We start from the raw sequence: 27,007 nt of genomic DNA, 5'->3' as shown, positions 1-27,007 counted from the left end.
TGTCACAGAGGAGGATATAACCCAAGAACTGCAGGGAGAGAATGTAATAGAAGCAAAAAGAACAATGATTAAAAGATGCTATAAATGCCAAAAGTATGGCCATTCTCAAACTGTATGTAGAGGAATTCCTGACTGCCCCAACTGTGAGTCCTCAGACCACATACAAAATGATTGCACAGCTACAAAAATGGCCTGTCCAAATTGCAAAGGTGACCATCCTGCATATTCCAAGATATGTGAAAAGTGGAACACAGAGAAAAAAATAGTAATATACAAGGTTGAAAACAAAGTCAGTTACCATGAAGCGAGAAAACTAGTTGCACCAACTATAAACCGAAATATTACCTATGAAAATACTGTAAAAAAATATTGAGCAGTCTCCGTTCAAACTGATGTCACAGTCTCTACTAATAAATCGATTTCTGACTTGGCTAGAAATGACCAACTGTATGCAAGCAACAATCCAAGAACACAGCCCAAGCAAATAATACTCCTCTGTCAATATCAGCGGCATCTCCTTCTCCAGTGATTGCTACCACATCTTGTATTACAAAAACAAATGCTATGAAAAATATTCAGGACACAACCATGGACACAGATGGCACGTCTATACAGATCCTATTTTAGAAATTTAACAGATCCTATTTTAGAAATCCATGCCGAAGAAGAAGAAATGAACACTGGTATTAGCATTAGCAAAGGCACATGATGCAAGAAAGCAAGCTTATATAGTATCAGCCAAAAAAAACACTTATTTCACCTATCCATGTGCTCCATCTATTTAAACTATCAACTTCTACAATGACAGATGGAAGTTTGTTCCAGCAATCAACCACCCGCTGGCTAAAGGCAAACTTCTGCACATCTATCCTACAACCGTCTTTCCTCAATTTGAATTTATGCCCTCTCAGGTGATTATTCTGAGCAAGAGGAAGAATCCCATCAGCATTGAGCATGCTCAAACCATTCAAGGCTTTATACACCTCAATCAGATCACCTCGCAGGTGCCTAGTCTCCAGACACTGTAATTTGCAAAACTTAAGCCTTTCTTCGTAAGAGCAACCCTTTGTTCCATTCACTAATCTTGTTGCCCTTCTCTGTACTTGTTCCAACAGTTCGACATCCTTCTTAAAATGAGGTCTCCAGTCCTGTATACAGTACTCAAGGTGTGGTCCGACCATTGCCTTATACAAGGGGATCCCTGCCTACCCCTGCTAGAAAAATTCCTGTATATCATTGACAAGACACCATGAGCTACTCTTGCAGACTGCCTGTACTGCTCAGAAAACTTCATATCTGCCTGCAGTGCTTAGAAAACTTCATATCTGCCTGCACTGCTCAGAAAACTTCATATCTGCCTGCAGTGCTCAGAAAACTTCATATCTGCCTGCACTGCTCAGAAAACTTCATATCTGCCTGCACTGCTCAAAAAACTTCATATCTGCCTGCACAATTACCCCCAGGATCTTTTCATTCTCTGCCACTGTCAGTGTGGTACCACAGAGTTGTTACGTTACTCTGGGATTACTGCTTCCAATATGTAGTACTTTACATTTGTAAATGTTAAACTTCATTTGCCACCTCTCAGCTCACCTGCTCAACTTTTCTAGATCCTGTTTCAGCAGCTTACTTTTATTAGTGTAATTAACAACCCCGCCAACCTTCGTATCGTCTGCAAACTTGGACATTAAGCCTGATATACCATCATCAATATCATTAATAAATACAGAAAACAACAATGGACCCAACACTGATCCCGGATGGACTCCACTAATAACATTAATCCATGAAGAGCAGTGTCCATTGATTACCACTCTCTGTCTTCTCCCACTCAACCATTCCTTTATCCTTAGCAGCAATTTGCCTCCAATGCCACACTGCTCCAATTTGTGCAGCTGTCTTCCATGTGCAATAGTATCAAAGGCTTTTCTAAGATCCAAATATATGATATCAAAGTTATCCTTTGCATCCAGTTCCTTTGTGACTACATCATAGTATGCAATCAGATTAGTCAGACAAGATTTCCCCTTAAGAAACCCATGCTGTGTCCGAGCTATAACTGAAGTCTTGGAGGCGCCTCTGTAGCCAGGTGGGAAAGAGCAGCAGCGCATAGCACACGCTTCTTGATTAGACCGGGGTTTGAGCCCGTCACCATCAAATACGGAGGATGCGGAAAGGTCAGGGAATGACCACCGCATATTCCCGGAGCAATATGGCCTTAGTTGTTAATGCTCCTAAAAACCAAATAACAAACAACAAACAAACAACTGAAGTCTTGGCTAGATGACCCTGCAATGCTTCTTTCACCAGTGCCTCCATTAATTTCCCTTGAACAGAAGTTAAACTAACAGGTCTGTAATTACCTGTCTTTGATCTTCCTTTGTGGATTGGGGTCACATTTGCACATCTCCAGTCCATGAGTACCTCCCCTGAGTCCAGGGAAGCTCTCATAATTATGGCTAAGGGTTTGCTTACTTCCTTTGCTGCCTCCTTTAATATAACTGGATAGATTCCATCTACCCCAGGTGCGTTTCTTTTGTTTATCTTCAACAATTTCTCCTCCACTTTACTCTCAGTTATTACAATATTATCTAGCTTACTGCCAGAGTTGAATACACCTCTGGCATTCCCCTCCCTGAATAACTCCTCATTTGTGAATGTCGATGCAAAATATTCATTTAGTTTGTTAGCTACCTGAGCAGGATCATCAACAGTTGAACCATCGATATCAAGTGGACCAATCTGATTCATCCCCTTCCTTCTAGAGTTTACATAAGTAAAGAACTCTTTGCTGTTTTTCTTTGCATCCTTTGCCAAAGATTTCTCGTAATCTGCCTTCGCCTGCCTAACCTCCTTTGCAACTTGGTTACACACCAGCTTATATCTATCATAGGCTTCTGTGTCACATGTTGAAAATTGCTGAAGTGTGTCCCAACTGGACACACCTCAGCAATAGATATCTGGTCGGCCAGTTTTCCTAAAAGAAGACAAACAGGAATTGGAACACCATAAACCAGTCACCTTCAAAAAGCAGTCAGAATCAGCTCCATCAACTAAAAATAAATAATGCCTTGTATTTTAAAATGGTACTGCAGAGGTTTCATGTAATACAGATGATATCCAAGATCTAATTAATCGATTTTCTCCAGTGGCTCTTTGTATTCAGGAAACTTCCCTAACCCTGCAAATTTCTCCTTCGATAAAGAACTATTGCCTTTATCGAAGCGATCGAAATACAGCTAATGCTGCCCATGGTGGTGTGGTAATCCTAGTAAATTCAAAGATCCCAACTAAACATATACCGTGTCAAATGGAAATAGAAGCTGTTTCTGTTCGTATAACTCTCCATATTGCAATACCACTTGTCTCAATCTACCTACAACCGAACCATTTTTACTCTTTAAAAGATCTTGAAGACCTCTTCATACAGTTACTTCCACCAATCTGTATATTAGGGGACTTTAATGGGCACCATCCCTTATGGAATGCTACAAAATTAGATAGGTGGGGTCGACTAATTGAATGCTTTTTAGAGGCATTAAATCTCACCATACTTAATACTGGTGCACCCACGCATGTACAGCTCCCAACTGGGCACACCTCAGCAATAGATCTCTCAATTTGTTTTCCAGTACTGGTTCCAATCATAGTGGTATGTAATAATGCCTAATATTCTACAATGGAATTGCAGAGGATTTCGTAGCAACCTTAATGATATTCAAGTCCTAATTCACCGCTATTCTCCAGTTGGTTTCTGTCTACAGGAAACCTACCTAGCTCCACAAATTTCCATCAACATAAAGAACTATGCCATCTATCGACAAGATCGTAATGCTTCAAATGCTGCCCGTGGAGGTGTGGCCATCTTCATGTAAACACCCCTGAAACACATCACACTGTATGAACTGGCGCATTATGACCCGCGTAGTCCATGCGCCATTAAACATCAATACAAACAAACAAACAAACAAACAAGCCATCTTCATCAGCTCAAAGATCCCGACCAAACAAATTGTTTTGCACACTGATATTGAAGTTGTTGCCGTACGTTTGATAACCCAGATTGCGTTAACACTAGCATCAGTCTATCTCCCACCAAGTCATACTTTCTCTTACCAAGATCTTGAAAACGTGCTAATGCAATTGCCACCCCCGGTCTGTCTGTTGGGTGATTTCAATAGCCACCATCCCTTATGGGGATCAACAAAAGTAGATACACATGGCCAACTAATTGAAACTTTTCTAGACAAACAAAACCTTACTGTTCTTAATACTGGTGCACTCACTCACATACAATTACCAACTGGACAAACTTCTGCAATTGATCTATCAGTATGTTCCCCGATTCTGTTTCCAATCATAGAATGGTCTGTTTTGGATGACCCCTTGGGCAGTGATCATTTTCCGATTATTTGTGATCTGCTCACTGCACAACCACCATTAGTCAATCCCTGCAGGAAATGGAAGTTCTCTCAAGCCAACCGGGTCAAATTTCAGTCTTTTGTCACCCTGGATGAGCAATATATACGTACACAGTCGATAGATGAAGCCACAGATTATATCACTTCACACCTGCTATCTGCAGCTAAGTGTTCAATTCCATTGTCGAATCCTCGGTCCCGACGGCACCATAACTATTGGTGGAATGAAGACTGCACAAAAGCAAAGAAGTTAAAAAATAAAGCATGGAATTTATTTCGTAGATCACCAACCACGACTAATCTTATCAATTACAAGAAGCTAAGAGCGAAAGCACGTCTCATTCAAAGGCAAGCCAAGAAGAATTCTTGGATTCATTTTGCATCTACCATAAACAGAAACACTAACTCCAGGTTAATATGGAAGAAAATCAGACAGATTTCTGGAAAATTCCCTACAACCCCTTCACCAATTCTTTCATGGAATGGGCAGGAACTCTCTGCTCCAGAGGACATAGCAAATGCTTTGGGCAAAACATTTGCTAAAGTTTCAGCGGCCTCAAATTATTCAGCGGATTTTCAGAAAATAAAGACCAAGACCGAAGAACGAGCCATAAACTTTCGAACCTCAGTTTTCCTTCCGTATAACCAGCCTCTTCAACATCACGAACTTCTACATGCCATGAAAACGACACACAACGGTGCTGCTGGGCCAGATGGAATATCTTATATCATGTTACAAAATCTTGGTGACAAAAATTTACAAATACTACTGGTCTACTATAACAGAATATTTATGGAAAACATTTATCCCATCTCTTGGCATCATGCCACAGTTCTTGCCTTTTTGAAACCTGGAAAAGACCCTACAAAGCCATACAATTACCGACCAATTTCCCTCTCCAGTTGCCTCGGTAAATTACTTGAAAAAATTATTCATAATCGACTTGTTTGGACCATCGAAACACAACACCTAACGAGTAATAATCAGCATGGCTTTCGTAAGAACAGGTCCTCCTTAGATCTGATGAGTCTGCAATTCGCAATGCCTTCGTAAAAAATGAACATCTCGTTTTGGTTTCCATAGACATAGAGAAGGCATTTTACACTACCTGGCGTCATGGCATTCTCAGTGACCTCCATGCCCTTGGTCTACGAGGCACCTTCCTATATTAATCAGAAACTTTCTCCAGAATCGTTCGTTCCAAGTTCGATACCACAACTCACTTTCTATGACATTTTTTCAGGAAGAAGGAGTGCCACAAGGTTCTGTATTGAGTGCAACCCTCTTCGCCCTTAAAATTGATTCTATAACAAAAGAACTTCCAAATACAGTTGAGACCTATCTTTATGCGGATGATCTCTCCATTTCTTGCCATTCTCAGAATATGAGATCCATTGAACGGCAACTACAGTTATCCTTGAATAAGGTGCAAAGGTGGGTAGGACTCAATGGCTATCGTCTATCTCAGCAGAAAACTGTTGCAGTCCACTTTTGTAATCAACGAAAAATGCATACAGATCCTGAACTTCAGATGTCAAATTTTACCATTCCAGTGACCAACAATATTAGATTCTTGGGATTAATCCTTGACAGAAAATTAAATTTCTTTGAGCACATTAAATCGCGGCGTACTTCCTGCCTCAAAAAACTGAACATACTCAGAGCTTTATCTGCAATGTCTTGGGGAGCAGACCGTACATCTTTGCTTCTGCTATATAGAGCATTGATCAGATCCCGTTTGGATTATGGTGCTCCAATCTACGATTCTGCCCGAAAGAGTACACTACGCTGGTTGGACCCTATACAGCATAGTGCACTGCAGATTGCCCTTGGCGCATTCAGGACATCCCCTACCCAAAGTTTATATATTGAAGCACATGAGCCACCTCTTTGTCTTCGCAGGAAAACACTACTTCTTAAGTATGCAGCTCGAATACAAAGTTGCTGTCAGCATCCTATTGGGCCATATCTCTTTAATCCACCACTGCAAAATCTCTATAGAAATAAACCCAGTAAAATAAGACCGGCAGGCTTACGTCTAATAGAAATAACACAGATTTGGAATATTCCTAATGTCAACAGGCTAGAAGTAGTGAAATGCTCTCACTTACCTTGGACACCTCCTCCACAATTAACTTGTGATACTTACCTTCAAAAATGGGGAAAGAATCTTCTACCGTCACTCAACGTGAAACAACTCCATGCAAGCCATATTCAGAAATATGCTAATTTATTGCAAATATATACTGATGGCTCCAAATCACATTCAGCCGTTGGAGCAGCAGCAGTGTTTCCCACTACAATCATTTCTGCTTCCCTTCCACCTGAGTATAGCAGCTTCTCTGCAGAACTTCATGCAATAAAGTTAGCTTTAGAAAACTTAAATCTCTACCCATCTCTAAAATATATTGTATACACTGACTCTCTAAGCTCAATTACAGCAATACAAAACTTTTCTTTTAAGGTTCATCCTATATTAAACCAAATCAGAAGCCTCTTATTCAAAATTGAGGAACATCATCAATCAGTGACCTTTTGCTGGATCCCAGCCCATTCGGGGATAAAAGGGAATGAACTCGCTGACAAAGCAGCCAAAAATCCATCAACTTATGATTTAACCCTTGCTCCTATTCCAATCTATGACTATAATCATATCATACAAACAACATGTCTTGCAATGTGGAAAGAGTTATGGCACACCCAAAGCAATAATAAACTTTATCAGTTGAAACAGGATCCACAGCTTTGCGCTCTAGCACCAAAACAGTACGAAGAGAAGAAGTAGAGCTTGCACGAGCACGGATAGGACATACATATCTGACTCACCTTCACCTACTTACAGGAGAGGATCCTCCTCATTGTCCACACTGTTCCTCGCACTTATCAGTCAAACACGTTCTCGTTGACTGCCCTCACTATGATCAGGACAGAATATCCATCCTCCTTTCCCTAAAAAATCTTCTAGAACCGAAGACATTAAAAAATATTATAGGTGACGATGCAAACATCAACGAATTCTTCTCTTTTTTGAAAAAAATTGGATTCTATCATAAGTTCTAAAACATCACTCTAATAAACCATAAATTGATTCTATCTGAAATTTGATTTTTATTATTTTCCTAAGAATAGGCGCACTATAGCCCCAGCAGCTCGTGCGCCATTAAACCCCCATCACAACAACAACAACAACAACATAGTGGTATGTAATAAATAAACCCATGGGCAGTGACCACTTCCCAATAGTATGCAACTTCTTGATAGCACTGACTCCTCTAGCTCAACCCTGCAGAAAATGGAAATTTGCCCGAGCAAACTGGCAAAATTCCAGTCATCAATATCTTTTGATGAGGGAAAAACCCGTCTCCAGCCTATTGATGATGTGACAGAATATGTCACGTCGCATCTCCTAAATGTGGCTAAAGACAATACCACTATCAAATCCCATGGGGGATAAGCATTATAATTATTGGTGGAATGAGGAATGCACAAAAACAAAAAATAAAGCCTGGAATTTGTTTTAGCAATATCCAACCACAACCAGTCTGATAAATTATAAGAAGTTAAAGACAAAATCCTGTTTCATACAAAGACAAGCCAAGAGGGAATCCCGGACCCGTTTTGCATCCAGCATTAGCATTAGCAGAGGCATTTGATGCAAGAAAGCAAGCTTATGCAGCATCAGCCAAAAAAAAAAAAATAAATAAAAAATAATAATAATAATAAATAAATAAAAAAATAACCACTTCCACTTCACCCCTCTGTTCGTTCGAAATACCTGTCCAGCTGAGCCTTAAACTTATTTAGGCTATCAACTTTCATGACAAGGGATGGAAGTCTATTCCACCAACCAACCACCCGCTGGCTAAAGGCAAATTTCCTCATGTCTATCCTACATCTGTCTTTCCTCAATTTGAATTTATGCCCTCTCAGGTGATTATTCTGAGCAAGAGGAAGAATCCCATCAGCATTGAGCATGCTCAAACCATTCAAGGCTTTATACACCTCTATCAGATCACCTCGCTGGTGCCTAGTCCCCAGACACTGTAATTTGCAAAACTTAAGCCTTTCTTCGTAAGAGCACCCCTTTGTTCCATTCACTAATCTTGTTGCCCTTCTCTGTACTCGTTCCAGCATCTCTACATCCTTCTTGAAATGAGGCCTCCAGACCTGTATACAGTACTCTAGGTGTGGCCTGACCATTGCCTATTATACAAGGGAATAATCACCTCCTTATCCCTGCTAGAAAAATTCCTATATATCATCGACAATACACCATGAGCTACTCTTGCAGCCCGTCTGCACTGCTCAGAAAACTTCATATCTGCCTGCACAACCACCCCCAGGTCCCTTTCATTCTCTACCACTGTCAGTGTAGTACCACAGAGTTGATACGTTGCTCTGGGGTTGCTGTTTCCCATATGTAGTACTTTACATTTGTCAACGTTAGACTTCATTTGCCACCTCTCAGCCCATCTGCTCAACCTTTCCAGATCCTGTTGCAGTAGCATAGTTTCAGTAGTGTCCTTGACAACCCTGCCAACCTTCGTGTCGTCTGCAAACTTGGACATTAAGCCTGATATACCATCATCAATATCATTTATAAATACAGAAAACAATAATGGACCCAATACTGAACCCTGAGGGACTCCACTAATAACATTAGTCCACGATGAGCAGTGTCCATTGATTACCACTCTCTGTCTTCTTTCCCTCAACCACCCCTTTATCCATAGCAGCAATTTGCCTCCAATGCCACACTGCTCCAATTTGTGCAGCAGTCTTCTATGTGCAACAGTATCAAAAGCCTTTCTAAGATCCAAGTATATAATATCAAAGTTATTCCCTGCATCCAGTTCTTTTGTGACTGCATCATAGTATCCAATCAAATTGGTCAGGCAAGACTTCCCCTTAACAAAACCATGCTGTGTCTGAGCTATAACTGAAGTCGATCCTGCAGTGCTTCTTTAACCAGTGCCTCCATTAATTTTCCAGGAACAGAAGTTAAACTAACAGGTCTATAATTACTTGTGTCGCCCTTTGATCCTCCTTTGTGAATTGGGGTCACATTTGCATATCTCCAGTCCATGTTTACTTCCCCTGAGTCCAAGGAAGCTCTCATAATTACGGCTAAGGGTTTGCTTACTTCCTTTGCTGCCTCCTTTACTATAACTGTATAGATCCCATCCACCCCAGATGCCTTTCTTGTATTTATCTTCAACAATTTCTCCACCACTTAACTCTCAGTTATTACAAGATTGTCTAGCTTACTTCCAGAGTTGAATACACCTCTGGCATTCCCCTCACTGAATAACTCCTCATGTGTGAATGTCGATGCAAAATATTCATTCAGTTTGTTAGCTACCTGAGCAGGATCATCAACAGTTGACCCATCTGATTCATCCCCTTCCTTCTAGAGTTTACATAAGTAAAGAACTCTTTGCTGTTTTTCTTTGCATCCCTTGCCAAAGATTTCTCGTAATCTGCCTTCGCCTGCCTAACCTCCTTTGTAGCTTGGTTACAGATCAACTTGTATCTATCATAGGCTTCTGTGTCACGTGTTAATTTGTATGTATCCCATGCATTTTTCTTCTCTGCCATATGTCTCATTAGTCCATCTGACATCCACTTAGGCCTAAACCTTGAACAATATTTCTTAGTTGGTATGTAAAGCCTATTAGCTTCCAAGATAAGTTCTTTGAATGCTTCCCATTTTGAATTTGCTGTTGGTAACATCATCAGTTGGTCCCACTGTATAGAATTTAAACACTGTCTCAGTCCATCGTAGTCGCCTTTACGAAAGCAATAACCCTTCCCTTTACCCCTAATTGTACTCCCCAAATTCCAGTTCTGCATTCCTTATATCTGTGTGACACCACGTCTCTGAAATCCCCACAATATCTGCCTTTGATGTTTTGAGCAATACCTCAAATTCATCAAATTTATTTATAAACTCCTAGCATTGGTGTACACGCGAGTATACATGCACCTGTTCTTTTTCTTAGCTACCCTAACACAACCTATGTGTTTATTTGTACCCCAATGATTACCAGCAGTCTCTGAAATATCCTGCATCTTATTATCCAGGCTGTGGCTCATTCCAATAGAAGCAGTGCAAGAATCACTTTCACCTCTACCAGTGGCTACTGTTAATCTATTAGTCCTTGTATCTCCCCAATCTAGCAGTTTTCCAACCCACCTAAGACTGCCTCGATAGCATCAGCAAACATTCTTGCACCCTTTCTATTTAAGTGTATCCCATTCCTGTAGAAGCAGTCTCTCCTGTTAACAAGTACAGACCAGGCTGAAAAAAATTCTACCCCTTGAGCCTTGCACAATCTTTCCAGGGCCGAATTGATCGACAGGGCTCTCATCATATACTCCCTCCTATCGTGTCTGAGCAGAATTGCCGACACTTTCAAATTCAACCCTAATTCATGGCTTTTTTTCAACAGTGACCTGTACTTGGTAAGTACAGGTCACACTAATTCCGCCGGTCTCCTACTCTTAATATCATTAGTGGCAACGTGGACAACTATATCATCTTTTGTGCCCTTAAAAGATGATATCCGCTCTGCAACGTCAAAATATAAATTTTATTTTTATTTTCCCCAGGCTCGAACCCATGTCATCGTTACTGGTGGTCTGGTGCTTATCCCCACGGCTACCCTTTCAGTTAACAGAAACACTGACAGCCAAGTAATTTGGAAAAAAATTAAACAGCTTTCTGGTAAGTTTCCAACCACACCTTCACCAATCCTATCCTGGAATGGGCAAGATCTATCTAATCCTTTGGATATAACTCATGCTTTCAGCAATACATTTGCTGAAATCTCAGCAGCATCAGCTTATACTACACTTTTCATTGAATTAAAAACACATCAGATCAGCATTCTATTAACTTTAAAACTGCCTGTCTTCTGCCATGTAATAAACCTCTGCCATATTCTGAACTCTTACATGCTATTAGAACAGCCCATAATGGTGCTGCTGGACCAGATGGGATCTATTATGTTATGCTTCATCTTGATGAAAAAGCTTTGCGGCTCCTCCTGGTCTTTTACAACCGTATTTTTTTAGAAAATATTTATCCAGCTGCTTGGCATCATTCTATTATTTTGGCTTTCCTAAAACCTGGAAAAGATTCAACCAACCCCCATAACTACAGACCGATATCTCTCCCAAGCTGTCTTAGCAAAATCCTTGAAAAAATTGTCCACAGTAGACTCGTCTGGATCATACAATCAGAACAGGTAATGGGCCATACTGAATTTGGCTTTCGTCAAAACAGGTCATGTTTGGACCTTATGGTTAAGGCTGAATTTGCATTTATAATGTCTTTGTTAAACGCAAACACCTAGTAATGGTTTCAATAGATATAGAGAAGGCTTTTGACACCACCTGGTGGCATGGCATACTTAGAGATCTTTACTATCTTGGTCTAGAGGGAACATTCCTATATTTGTGAAGAATTTTCTACATACTAGATCATTTCAAGCTTGATACCAGCATGCCCTTTTTACAATGTTTATCCAAGAAGAAGGTGTTCCTCACTGGATCAGTACTGAGTGCCACTCTTTTCACTCTTAGAATAGATTGCATCGCTAAACTTCCAAAAACAGTATAAACTTACCTTTATGCAGATGACCTTTCTGGCCCCGAGTGCCAAGCGTTAGTGACAAGCGATTTTTCTCTGTGACTTATAAAGTGATCTTTGAAAGTGATATAGTTCTATTTTGTTGTGCGATTTTCTTCTGTTTTGTTCAGTTAAAGTGGTTCTTCACTTAAAAAGTGGCCCCGGGTGCCAAGCGAATGTGATCGAGCGTTTTCTCTGTGCTTAAAAAGTGATTACCCAAAAGCAATTTAAAGTTATATTAAGTTCCTGCCCTTAATAAATTTATATTTTAATATCAGCTACTGTCACAAAAAGTACTTGTACAGAGCAAGAAAGAAAAGCTACCTTTCTTTATTTTTCATATTTCCTTTACTAACACCTACTACTTACGCTTGGTCACACCGGGCACTGCTCCTGCCTCCCCGTGGCGGGGCCGGAAATCTTGGCAGAAAAGCTAATCTGCCAAGGGCTAAAAGGAGCAAACATGGATCAACATGACTTTCCGCCTCTCGAGCCGACAAGCTCTCGGCCAGAGCTAGAAAATGAGCTTAACACGTCGCAACCCAAGAGGTTGAAAACCACTTCCTCAGCGACAAATTGTCCTGCATTTCTAATAATGCATTCTCTTGCAGATCAGCCTCTCAGTAAACTCTCTCCGTTTGTTATCCAAAAACACCTGGAAAGTCTGGCAGGATCGCCTAAGACAGTCAAGAGACTGCAATCGGGGGACCTACTGGTGGAAACAATAAACCGTGGACATTCGCAGAAACTACTAAACCTTGCCAACTTTGCTGGAATTCCAGTAAAGGTTTCTCCCCATGCAACTCTAAATACATCCAAAGGGGTTATATCCAGCTGGGATCTTTTGAATGTCACGGAGGAGGAGATAATGCAAGAACTTCAAGACCAAAATGTCATTGCAGTCAAAAGGATTATGACTAAAAAAGACAATACACTTACACCTACAAGGAACATTATTCTCACATTCAATACGCCAAATCTACCAACATCAATAAAAGCAGGCTATCTACTTTGTCGCATTAGGCCCTACATCCCTAATCCATTGAGATGTTTTAAGTGCCAAAAGTATGGCCACTCACAAACGGCATGCAGAGGAAATCAAATTTGCCCCAATTTTGGGTCCTCTGAACACACCCAAAATGATTGCTCAGCAAAAGAAATGGCCTGCCCGAACTGTAAAGGCAACCATCCTGCTTATTCCAGGTCATGCGACAAATGGAAAACTGAAAAGAATATTGTGAAATATAAAATTGAAAATAAAGTAAGTTTTCAAGAAGCAAGGAAAATAATTGCTCCCAGTATGACAAAGCGTACATATGCAAGTATTGCGCAAAAGTATCAATCAGTGGGCACCCAAACTGATGTTACAGTACCTTCAAACACTTCAATCTCTGATTGGGCTCGGACTGTTCTCTCCCAGAAACAGTCCAATACCCCTAATCAGTTAAACCAGGCAAATAATACTGCACTTACAGTACCAGTGGGCCCCGGGTGCCAAGCGTTCCGTGGCCAAGCGATTAAAGTGCGTTCATTGAAGCGATCTTTTCAAAAAGCTTTTGCTATATATAGTTTCTTTTTGTTGTGATTACCGTTTCTTTCATTTTATACTAGAGTAGCTCTTTGACACTACAGGAAGTAGGCAAAGGCCCAGAAAGGGAAGTTACCTTTCTGTTTCTTTTTTATATCTCTCACTAACACAACTAACAGCCGCTTGGTCACCTCGTGGCACTGCTCCTGCCTCCCCGTGGCGGGGCCGGAAACCTGGAAGGAAAAGTTATCCTTCCAGGGCTAAAAGGAGCAATCATGGAAAACGAAAATTTCTCTCCTCTAAAGGCTGCAAATCCTATGGATTTGCAACAAAATTGTGACAATCAAAACCGCAAAAGGATGAAAACTGATGTACCTGAAATGGAATACCCATCTTTCCTCATAATGCATTCTTTAACGAATCAGTCATTAGGTACACTATCTCCCTTCTACATACAAAAATGTTTAGAAAGTGTAGCCGGATCACCAAAAATGGTACGCAGACTGAAATCTGGTGACTTATTAGTTGAAACCACCAACCGCAAACATTCTGAGTCTCTCCTCAAACTAACATCATTTGGTGGAGTCCCCACTAAGGTTTCTCCTCATGCCACCCTTAATACCTCTAAAGGAGTCATATCCGAATGGGACCTATTGAACGTCAAAGAGGAAGAGATTGTTCAAGAACTCCAAGACCAGAAAGTAATTCAAGCGAGACGAATAATGTTAAAGAAGGATGGAGAATTTGTACCCACTCGCAGCATTATTCTTACCTTTTCTACACCGAACCTACCTTCATCAGTAAAAGCTGGATACCTAAACTGCCGCATCCGTCCTTACATCCCCAATCCTATTCGATGCTACAAGTGTCAGAAGTTTGGGCATTCCCAAACTGTCTGCCGAGGAAATTCAGTATGTTCAAACTGCGGATCAAAGGAGCATATTCATACCGATTGCAATGCTGAATCATCACGATGCCCAAACTGCAAAGGCAATCATTCAGCATTCTCAAAATCCTGTGAGCAATGGAAGCTGGAGAAAACAATCCAGAAATACAAAGTAATTAACAAAGTCACGTATTTCGAAGCGAGAAAACACCTTCTACAAAGCATACCTAAACGTTCATATGCTGAGGCATCTAAAAGATACCAAACGGTTTCAACTCAGACGGATACAACTGTTCCACCAAAAGTGTCAATTTCTGACTGGGCTCGGTCACTCTTATCATCTGCACCACAATCCACAAAACAAACTGTCGATAGGACTAATAACACACCAATCTCAATACCACCTACTACTCAAGCTCCAGCTATTTCAGGTCAAATGGAAAACTCAGATTATGCCAGAAAGAAATCATCTGATACCACAAATATGGATGTTGCAGAGAATAATACCTATGATGAATCCATTCTAGATCTATATGCTGAATATGAATTATATCGAGAGGCACCTACAAATATCAATAAATAATATTGAACTGTGGATGACCCAAAATGGATACAAGCTATCAAAGCAAAAGTCTACAGCTATTCACTTCTGCAACAAGCGCAAAATCCATCCAGATCCTGAGCTACTCTTGGACAGTCATCCTATTCCAATCATGAACAATATTCGTCTCCTAGGACTAATTTTCGATAAGAAGCTAAATTTCCAAGACCACATCAAAAACCTACGAACTACTTGCATCAAGAAAATGAACATACTCAGGGTAATCTCCAGTACATCATGGGGTGCAGACCGTTACACTTTGCTCCGTCTATACAGATCCATAATTAGATCTCGGCTGGATTATGGAGCACCTGTTTATAGCTCTGCTAGAGAGAGTACCTTAGCTCGTCTTGCTCCCATCCAACACACTGCTCTTAGGATTGCTCTAGGTGCATACAGAACATCGCCAGTTCAAAGTCTGTATGTTGAGGCCCACGAACCTCCACTGAATATCAGAAGAAAGATGTTATTGATGACATACTCTGTTAAAATTAAAAGTCACCCCACACATCCTATTTGGCCACTACTACATGATCCTCAGTACATAATCCACTATGCAAACAAACCAAGAACAATTCGGCCTACTGGTATCAGATTCCAAAATCTAACAGAATGCTGGAATATTCAACTTCATAATATTCTCAGTGAGTTAAGAGATCCAGACCCTCCGTGGATTACCTTCACGCCTTCTTGTGATGATTACTTTGAGCAGTGGGGAAAAGGTGCTATATCAGATATCAACATCCAACAGCTACATCTTGTCCATACACAGAATTATTCCCTCTTTACTAAGATCTATACTGATGGCTCTAAGTCTGGTAATAAAGTGGGTGCAGCTGCTGTCTTCCCTAACAGAACTATTTCAATTACACTTCCTGCAGAATGCAGCAGTTATACTGCTGAACTTCATGCCATCAAGCTTGCCTTGGAACATATTTCACTCCTGTCAATCAATAAAAGCATCATATATACGGATTCCAAAAGTGCTCTCTCAGCTCTCAAAAACACGACACCTCACAATCCTTTGCTAAAAATCTTAAGACATGCGCTGATACGTCTTCACGAACATCAGCAAACTGTTGTCTTCTCTTGGATTCCAGGTCACAGCGGTATTAAAGGAAATGAATGCGCAGATAATGCTGCAAAACATCCCTCCAGCATAAATTCAACAAATGACCTTGTCCCGTATACTGATTGTAGATGCAATATCCAAAAAAAATGTATGGAGCAGTGGGCACTTATGTGGAGAAATCAAACACAGAACAAGCTGTTTCAGCTGAAACCTGAACCACAATTATGGAATTCCAGCCTGCGTAAAAATAGAAAAGAAGAAGTAATTCTAGCCAGAAGCCGAATAGGCCATACTCACCTCACTCATCTTTCTTTGCTCACAGGAAACGATCCTCCGCAGTGTACGCACTGCTTGAAACCACTGACAGTAAAGCATATACTCATTGAATGTAGCTTGTTTAATAATGTCCGACAGTGTATTTTCAGCTCCTTGTCAAATTTACAAGAACCGTTGTCACTCAGCCGCATAATAGGTAATAATGCAAACCTCTCCGAATTCTTTCTGTACCTGAAACGAATTCAAATGTATGATAAATTTTAACTGCTCCCAGAGCAGTCATCACATACAGCTTCACTACCTTTGGTAGGCGCAATATGGCCAAAGTAGCCCTTGCGCCAGAAACTCCCATAACAACAACAACAACAGTACCAGCAACATTTCCTTCTACTCCCCCAGTAATTGCTTCTACATCGAATAATCGGAGCTCACTTTTAAAAAAGAATTTCCAAGAAACATCTATGGATACATTCGACTCATCTAGACAAGAAGAACCTACCTTAGAAATACATGTGGAAGAAGAAATGGACACCGGTCGACCATTCTTCTCCAAAAAAGACAAACCAAAGCCTGAACGTCACAAGCCAGCCACATTAAAAAAACAGTCAGATACAGCTTCTTCTACTAAACACCAGTAATGCCTTATATTCTACAATGGAATTGCAGAGGATTTCGTAGCAACCTTAATGATATTCAAGTCTTAATTAACCGGTACTCTCCAGTAGGTTTCTGTCTACAGGAAACCTATCTAACTCCACAAATTTCCACCAACATAAAGAACTATGCCATCTATTGACAAGATCGTAATACTTCAAATGCTGCCCGTGGAGGAGTGGCCATCTTCATCAGCTCAAAAATCCCGACCAAACAAATTGTTTTGCAAACTGATATTGAAGTTGTTGCCGTACGTTTGATAACCCAGATTGCGTTAACACTAGCATCAGTCTATCTCCCACCAAGTCATACCTTCTCTTACCAAGATCTTGAAAACCTGCTAATGCAATTACCACCCCCTGTCTGTCTGTTGGGTGATTTCAATAGCCACCAACCCTTATGGGGATCAACAAAAGTAGATACACATGGCCGTCTAATTGAAACTTTTCTAGACAAGCAAAACCTTACTGTTCTTAATACTGGTGCACCGACTCACATACAATTACCAGCTGGACAAACTTCTGCAATTGATCTATCAATATGTTCCCCTATTCTGTTTCCAATCATAGAATGGTCTGTTTTAGATGACCCCTTGGGCAGTGATCATTTTCCGATTATTTGTGATCTGCTCACTGCACAACCACCATTAGTCAAACCCTGCAGGAAATGGAAGTTCTCTCAAGCCAACTGGGTCAAATTTCAATCTTTAGTCACCCTGGATGAGCAATTTATACGTACAAAGTCCATAGATGAAGCCACAGATTATGTCACTTCACACCTGCTATCTGCAGCGAAGTATTCAATTCCATTGTCGAATCCTCGGTCCAGACGGCACCTTAACTATTGGTGGAATGAAGACTGCACAAAAGCAAAGAAGTTAAAAAATAAAGCATGGAATCTATTTCGTAGATCACCAACCACGGCTAATCTTATCAATTACAAGAAGCTAAGAGCGAAAGCACGTCTCATTCAAAGGCAAGCCAAGAAGAATTCTTGGATTCTTTTCGCCTCTACCATAAACAGAAACACTAATTCCAGGTTAATTTGTAAGAAAATCAGACAGATTTCTGGAAAATTCCCTACAACCCCTTCACCAATTCTTTCATGGAATGGGCAGGAACTCTCTGCTCCTGAGGACATAGCAAATGCTTTGGGTAAAACCTTTGCTGAAGTTTCAGCGGCCTCAAATTATTCAGCGGATTTTCAGAAAATAAAGAAAATAAACTTTCGAACCTCAGTTTTCCTTCCGTATAACCAGCCTCTTCAATATCATGAACTTCTACATGCCATGAAAACAAGACACAACGGTGCCGCTGGGCCAGATGGAATATCATATATCATGCTACAAAACCTTGGTGACAAAAATTTACAAATACTACTGGTCTACTATAACAGAATATTTATGGAAAACATTTATCTCAGCTCTTGGCATCATGCCACAGTCCTTGCCTTTTTGAAACCTGGAAAAGACCCTACAATTCCATACAATTACCGACCAATTTCCCTCTCCAGTTGCCTCGGAAAATTACTTGAAAAAATTATTCATAATCGACTTGCGTGGGCCATCGAAGCACAACATCTAATGAGTAATAATCAGCATGGCTTTCGTAAGAACAGGTCCTCCTTAGATCTCATGATCAAGGCAGAGTCTGCAATTCGCAATGCCTTCGTAAAAAATGAATATCTCGTTTTGGTGTCCATAGACATAGAGAAGGCATTTGACACTACCTGGCGTCATGGCATTCTCAGCGACCTCCATGCCCTTGGTCTACGAGGCAACCTTCCTATTTTCATCAGGAACTTTCTCCAGACTCGTTCGTTCCAAGTTCGATACCACAACTCGCTTTGTATGACATTCTTACAGGAAGAGGGAGTGCCACAAGGTTCAGTATTGAGTGCAACCCTCTTTGCCCTTAAAATTGATTCTATCACAAAGGAACTTCCAAATACAGTTGAGACCTATCTTTATGCGGATGATCTCTCCATTTCTTGCCATTCTCAGAATATGAGATCCATTGAGCGGCAACTCCAGTTATCCTTGAATAAGGTCCAAAGGTGGGCAGGACTCAATGGCTATCGTCTATCTCAGCAGAAAACTGTTGCAGTCCACTTTTGTAATCAACGAAAAATGCATACAGATCCTGAACTTCAGATGTCAAATTTTACCATTCCAGTGACCAACAATATTAGATTCTTGGGATTAATCCTTGACAGAAAATTAAATTTCTTTGAGCACATTAAATCGCGGCGTACTTCCTGCCTCAAAAAACTGAACATACTCAGAGCTTTATCTGCAATGTCTTGGGGAGCAGACCGTACATCTTTGCTTCTGCTATATAGAGCATTGATCAGATCCCGTTTGGATTATGGTGCTCCAATCTACGATTCTGCCCGAAAGAGTACACTACGCTGGTTGGACCCTATACAGCATAGTGCACTGCGGATTGCCCTTGGTGCATTCAGGACATCCCCTACCCAAAGTTTATATATTGAAGCACATGAGCCCCCTCTTTGTCTCCGCAGGAAAGCACTACTTCTTAAGTATGCAGCCCGAATACAAAGTTGCTGTCAGCATTCTATTGGGCCATATCTCTTTAATCCACCACTGCAAAACCTTTATAGAAATAAACCCAGTAAAATAAGACCGGCAGGCTTACGCCTAATTGAAGTAACACAGAATTGGAATATTCCTAATGTCAACAGGCTAGATGTAGTGAAATGCTCTCACCCACCTTGGACACCTCCTCCACAATTAACTTGTGATACTTATCTTCAAAAATGGGGAAAGAATCTTCTACCGTCACTCAACGTGAAACAACTCCATGCAAGCCATATTCAGAAATATGCTAATTTATTGCCAATATATACTGATGGCTCCAAATCACATTCAGCCGTTGGAGCAGCAGCAGTATTTTCCTCTACAATCATTTCTGCTTCCCTTCCACCTGAGTATAGCAGCTTCTCTGCAGAACTTCATGCAATAAAGTTAGCTTTAGAAAACCTGAATCGCTACCCATCTCTAAAATATATTGTATACACTGACTCTCTAAGCTCAATTACAGCAATACAAAACTTTTCTTACAAGGTTCATCCTATTTTAAACCAAATCAGAAGCCTCTTATTAAAAATTGAAGAACGTCATCAATCAGTGACCTTTTGTTGGATCCCAGCCCATTCCGGGATAAAAGGGAATGAACTGGCTGACAAAACTGCCAAAAATCCATCAACTTATGATTTAACCCTTGCTCCTATTCCAATCTATGACTATAATAATATCATACAAGCAACATGTCTTGCACTGTGGAAAGAGCTATGGCACACCCAAAGCAATAATAAACTTTATCAGTTGAAACAGGATCCACAACTTTGGCGCTCTAGCACCAAAACAGTACGCAGAGAAGAAGTAGTGCTTGCACGAGCGCGGATAGGACATACATATCTGACACACCTTCACCTACTTACAGTTGAAGAACGCCATCAACAGGTCATCTTCTGTTGGATTCCAGCACATTCTGGTATTTTGGGCAATGAACTGGCTGACAAAGCCGCAAAAAATCCAACTAGCTTTGACTTAACTAATATCCCTGTTCCGCCATCAGACTTTGCAGTAGCTATTCAAGCTGCATGCTTGTCAGAATGGACAACAATCTGGCACTCTCAAACAAATAATAAATTCTTTCAATTTAAACACGATCCAAAAAATTGGTGCTCCAGTATCCGTACATCAAGACGAGAAGAAGTAGTCCTATCAAGGGCAAGAATAGGTCATACCTATCTAACCCATCTTTATTTACTTAGAGGAGACGATCCACCACAGTGTCCACATTGCTATATAAATCTGACTGTTAAACACATACTCATTGACTGCCCCTACTATAGACAAGACAGAGCATCAACCCTGCTATCACTGGTAAATCTTAATAAACCAATAACTTTAGAGAATCTCATTGGTGACAAGGCAAATATTTTCGAATTTTTCAACTTTCTGAAGCAGATTGGACTTTTTAATCTTTTCTGATTTTATAAAAAAAATTTTTTTGATTTCCCTATATAAAAATTGAATAGGCGCATTATAGCCATAGTAGCTTATGCGCCATTAAACGCCCATAACAACAACAACCTACTTACAGGAGAGGATCCTCCTCATTGTCCACACTGTTCCTCGCACTTATCAGTCAAACACATTCTCATTGACTGCCCTCACTACGATCAGGACAGAATATCCATCCTCCTTTCCCTAAAAATCTTCCGGAACCGAAGACATTAAAAAATATTATAGGTGACGATGCAAACATCAACGAATTCTTCTCGTTTTTGAAAAAAATTGGATTGTATGATAAATTCTAAAACATCACTGTAATAAATCATAAATTGATTCTATCTGAAATTTGAATTTTATCATTTTCCTATGAATAGGCGCACTATAACCCCAGCAGCTCGTGCGCCATTAAACCCCCATCACAACAACAACAACAACAACTTAAAAAGTCTTATGTAAGAATCCAGAAAGGGAATCTACCTTTCTTTTTTAGTATTTATATTAAATACTCTCACTCTACTAACCTTAATAACCGCTTGGTCACTGGTGGCACTGCTCCTGCCTCCACGTGGCAGGGCCAGTAATCTGGGAGAAGAAAGACCTTCTCCCAGGGCTAAAAGGAGTAAACATGGACACTTATGATTTCCCACGATTAGAGCCAAAGAGCTCTCAACATGACAACCACAAAACTGATCATGACTTCTCATTGTCGAAAAGACTAAAAAAGGATGCAAACAAACAGGAACCTCCAGCTTTCCTGATCATCCATTCTCTGTCTTCACAACCTGTCAGCAAGCTCTCTCCTTTCATCATACAACGATGCCTTGTAAATGCAGCAGCATCTCCAAAAATGGTGAAACGTCTTCAGTCCAGTGACTTGCTAATAGAGACCTCTCACCCAAGACACTCCGACCTCCTGTTAAAACTTACATCTTTAAGTGGAATTCCAATTCAAGTCACTCCACATAACACCCTGAATTCTTCCAAGGGAGTGATCAGTGAATGGGACCTATTGAACGTTTCCGAGGAAGAAATAATCCAGGAACTAAAGGATCAAAATGTCACTCAGGCCAAGAGAATTATGATACGAAAAGACGGCACCTTAGTCCCAACACGTAGCATAATTTTAACCTTTAGTTCAACGAATCTGGCATCCTCAGTGAAAGCAGGCTATTTAAACTGTCGTGTTCGGCCCTTTATCCCAAACCCTCTGAGATGCTACAAATGTCAGAAATTTGGCCACTCCCAGACAGCATGTCGTGGAGATGCAACATGTCCAAACTGCGGTTGCAAAACTCATACTCAATCTGAATGCAAGGCCCAAACTCCACAGTGTCCTAATTGGAAGGGCAATCATCCAGCTTACTCAAAGATTGCAATCTCTGGAAGTTAGGAAAAAAAATACAGAAATACAAGACTGAAAATAAAGTATCTTTTCAAGAAGCTAGAAGACAAGTAAAATTAAGTATTCCAAAAACCACTTACGCTTCGGCTACCCATAGTTTCAAATCAGTAGCATGTCAGACAGAAGTGTCAGTCTCTCCCGACAAATTGATCGCCGACTGGGCTCGATCAGTACTATCAACTCAACCTACATCTGAATCACAGTTAGTGGACCAAAGTAATAATACGCCACTCACAGTTCCAACTCAAAATGTAACCCACAGTACAATGGCAGAAAAATTGCATAAATCAGATCCTGTGGAGGTGAAACAACCAACAAGCATGGATACTGATGATATGCCCAACCAAGAAGATTTTCTTGAATTGCATGCAGATGGAGATATGGAGGATAAAAATGATTCAGGACGTCCTAATTTTCCCAGAAAAGAAAAATCTAAATCCGACCGTTACAAACAACCCACGCATAAAAAGCAGACGGATTCATCTTCTTCTTATAAAACCAAATAACATGGTTAGAATGTAACCCCCCCTCCCTTTTGTATTGGTTCTTAGTCCTGTATAACACAGTTTCACACTACACGAGATTTTATAGGAACCTAACTACCGTGTTATATGAGGGTTACCTGTGTTACTATTTGCTAACGAGTGTGAAATGCTCTTTAACTAACCTGTTTCTCTTGCAGAAGCAAGTTTTGCGAATATTGATACAGTCATTTTGAATTAGTCTTTGAATTGTACAAGTAGAGCATAGCCCTAGTACTCAATAAACTTTGTTGCTAAGTGTATTGATCTCATGTTTTGGGAGGACATTTCATGAATTGCTTCTGTATTGCACCATTCCTTTTAAATAAAACATACTGCTGCAGTGGAGAAATGTATTGATATTTACAGTAAAAATTTCACTTTAACAAACTATACAGGGTGTCTCAAAATATATTGGTATGAACGTTTAGGGGAAGTAGGTAACATCTAAAGAAATGTGAATCGCATAGGAACCCATAATTGGAAACGTCACGAGAAAGTAGTAGCAGAGGCACAAGAAGCAGAAATGACACAAGGCAGTAATTAGTGGCAAACATTTGACTTAATATTAACAATGGATGCATTTCATGATGTTACAACAGATGCTCGAAGGTTCCACCACCATGAGACGCGATGCATGCGTGACACCGACGGAGCATGGATTGGCGGACACGGTCGAACACACCTAGAGTTTCTTTGACAGTAGCAGCAGTGCAGACGAGTCTTGCCACGAGATCTATTTCCGTCTCCACAGGCGATTCATACACGATAGATTTGAGGGCCCCCCCACAGAAAGAAATCAACGCTTGATAAATCAGGCGAGCTTGGGGGGCCAGGCAACGGGTCCACCCCCAGCCAATCCATTGACGCCCAAAACGCCTGTTCAAATGGTCACGAACACATCTTCCATAATGGGCAGGTGCCCCGTCATGTTGAAACCAAATGTTGCGTCTCACATTTGCTGGAACATCAAGTAACCATGGTAGAACTTGTTCAAGAAAGATCAGATATTTAGCAGAGTTCATGCGGGATGGTAACAGGTATGGGCCGACTAAGCAGTCACAGACTATTCCTGACCACACATTTATTGTGAAGCGATGTTGTGCCGCATGGGGGCGCACACCGTGTGGGCCATCTGCTAATCCATACACTAGGTGCATGTCTGCCAGTTCACAGTTTGTGTATCAACATGCTCTTCGTGCGGCGACTACTGCTTGAATGAGTAAACCAGAAATTTTCCCTCTCGCGAACTGATGAACAACGCCGTGTACCGACTTACGGTGACAATTCCGGTTATGGCTTCCTATGCGATTCACATTCCTTTAGATGTTACCTACCTCCCTTAAACGTTTGTACCAATATGTTTGAGATACCCTGTGTAGTGGTAAGAACTGTCTGCTAAGGTCTCTTAAATTTATTAAATTCAAAGAAATGCACATGGTCACCAAAATCACTAAAATATAACTCAACAGGCTGGTAGCATGAGATGGTGAGGAAAATCCTGGCTCCCTTACAGCAAACTATTTTAATTGATGCTAAAACACCATCACACCAAGGCAGCTATACCACTGGAATATGGTCAGAAAGCCTAGTTTGCAGGATGCTGTCATTTAATTAAGATCCATTAAAGTGAGTGTCTTAACTGTATTTAAAATTATGCCATTGCCCATAATATATCTACTTTTTTAGGCCCTCATCAGCTCAACTGCTACAGACTGAGGCTATATGCTGTAGTTGTTTTATAGCTCCTATGCAATGAGGCCTCTGCTCAAAATTCATTGAGAGATTAGTGGGAATTCTGAATTTGTATAAATGCGAGTTTCTATATATATATATATGCTTATAAAAGACAAATAGTATTTTTATTTTTTCAAAATACGAGTTGACATTTATAATATATTATTTCAGGAAATGGAGAGATCCAGTGGTGTTTTTCTCAAGTCAAGGGCACTCTGGACGATGAGATTACAGAAGGTGAGCATCAGAATTATTTTTCTTGGTAGTATTTTGCTAGTTTTACAAAAAATAATTATCATGCGGGACTACTAATATACATTTGGAATGAACAGTTGAGTAGTAGTTTTGTATTGTGCATATGTGTTAAATTTCTTCACTTTGGGAGTGGGGTTAATAATTTAATTATGAGAATGGAATATATGAGAACAGAATTTCCTCCGTGTGGCAAGGCTAGTAAGCTGGGCGGTAAAGATACCCCCCCCCCAACAGGGCCGAAAGGCGCCATCACGGACTCAAGTAATTTTCCATCTTTAGAACCTTATGATGACACTAATTCTATTCAACCTAAAATACTTTGAAGAGAAGCTGAGAGCCACAACCTACCTTACTTCCTGGTGATACGTTTGCACCAGCCAACCAACCTGTGGGTGTTGGTTGGACAGTGAACGCAACATATCACTATCCAACCAACCTGTTGGGTTCACTATTCAACTAACAAGTTATCACTGTTCTTGATTCAGAAATAGCCACCTCAAAACATTCTGAGTGGCTGTTAAAGACAAAACATTTGGTGGGCTGCTGGTGTCCATTGCTCCCCATGTACCTTTAATTAATTGAACAGTGTGTCATTAGTGAATGGGATCTACTTACAGTCTCTGAAGAGAAACTACTTTTGGAACTCAGCATTAAAAAAAAAGTAATGAATGCAGAACAGGTAATGACTAAAAAAGATGGAAATCTCGTTCCAACTAGATCCATCATTTCAACATTCAGTACTCCAGACTTACCATCCACAATTAAAATTACTATTTACAGTGTAGAATTCAACCTTACATTCTAAATCCTGTTCATTGCTTGAAATGTCAGAAATATTGTCATGCCTAGCAAGCATGTCAAGGTGATGCCATCTGTCCCATCTGCAGTTCTGGAGATGGGACATATAGAGCATATTCAAGCAGATTGCAGTCACAACCCTAGTTTGCCCAAACTGCAAAGGAAGCCACCCATCCATTTCCAAATCTTGTGAATTATGGATAACTGGAAACCCAAATCTTGTGGATTATGGATAACACGAAAAATGACAAAAACCCAAACAATTTGGGCCAAAATACAGCATATGTACACAAAACATCCAAGTGTCAACTGTCCCATGCTCAATGTAAATGGCTCTGATATTACAAAACCAGAGGAGATTGCAAACGCTATAGGTAGATCTTTCATGGAAATCTCAGCTGTGACATCATACTTGCCACAATTCCAGACACACAAAGCACAAACTGAAAAACACTCAATTAATTTTGAATCAACATCCAGTGCTGCATACAATCTCCCTTTTACAATGTCAGAATTACAATGTCATGCTCTAGCCTCCACTAAACTCAGTGCAACAGGGCCAGATGGAATACATTACATCGTGATAGCAAAACTTACTGAACCCGCACTCAAGACACTATTACTGCTCTACAACAGAATATTCAAAGAAAACACTCTCCCTGACAAATGGCGGCATGCTTATGTTTTGGCATTTCCAAAACCTGGAAAAGATCCTACAAATCCACAGCATTATTGACCTATTGCACTCACCAGCTGTACAGGGTGAGTGCAACATGGTGAGTACAACGTCACCGTAAGTCGGTAGACGGTGCTGTTCATCAGTTTGTGAGAGGGAAAATTTCTGGTTTACTCATTCAAGCAGTAGTCGCCGCACGAAGAGCATGCATCGATATACGAACTGTGAGCTGGCAGACATGCACCTAGTGTATGGATTAGCAGAGGGCAATGGACAAGCCGCTCAACGAATTTATGGAGAACGCTTCCCAGACAGACATCTACCGGACCATCGTTTGTTTGTGCGTGTACATCAAAATTTGTGCGATTATGGGTCATTTAGAGGTAACAGGAGTAGTGCGGGCAGACCATGTTTGACGCGAACTCCCGCCATGGATGAAAGTATGTTGAATGCCGTCCAGGATAATCCTACTAGCAGCACACATGCCGTTGCCTCTGCCTTAGG

The 27,007-nt window shown here is 40.6% G+C and overlaps 1 protein-coding gene across 2 annotated transcripts in view; it reads left to right on the top strand.

The window, feature by feature from the left end:
• Nucleotides 1–27,007, top strand: part of tws (protein phosphatase 2 regulatory subunit tws) — a 533,883-nt gene that overhangs the window by 5,196 nt on the left and 501,680 nt on the right. For both annotated transcript variants that reach the window (XM_090373490.1, XM_090373489.1), the window contains exon 2: nucleotides 24,946–25,011. In XM_090373490.1, coding sequence (XP_090229616.1) covers nucleotides 24,949–25,011 — 63 coding nt within the window. In that variant the 5' untranslated portion in view covers nucleotides 24,946–24,948. The remainder of the gene's footprint in view (nucleotides 1–24,945; nucleotides 25,012–27,007) is intronic.

This window comes from Mastigoproctus giganteus, chromosome 5 (assembly GCF_048544385.1).
Source record: "Mastigoproctus giganteus isolate SK-2022 chromosome 5, ASM4854438v1, whole genome shotgun sequence".
Taxonomy (NCBI): Eukaryota; Metazoa; Arthropoda; class Arachnida; order Uropygi; family Thelyphonidae; genus Mastigoproctus; species Mastigoproctus giganteus.
The sequence above is the reverse complement of the archived record's forward strand: the minus strand, read 5'-3'. Positions and strand labels throughout refer to the sequence as shown.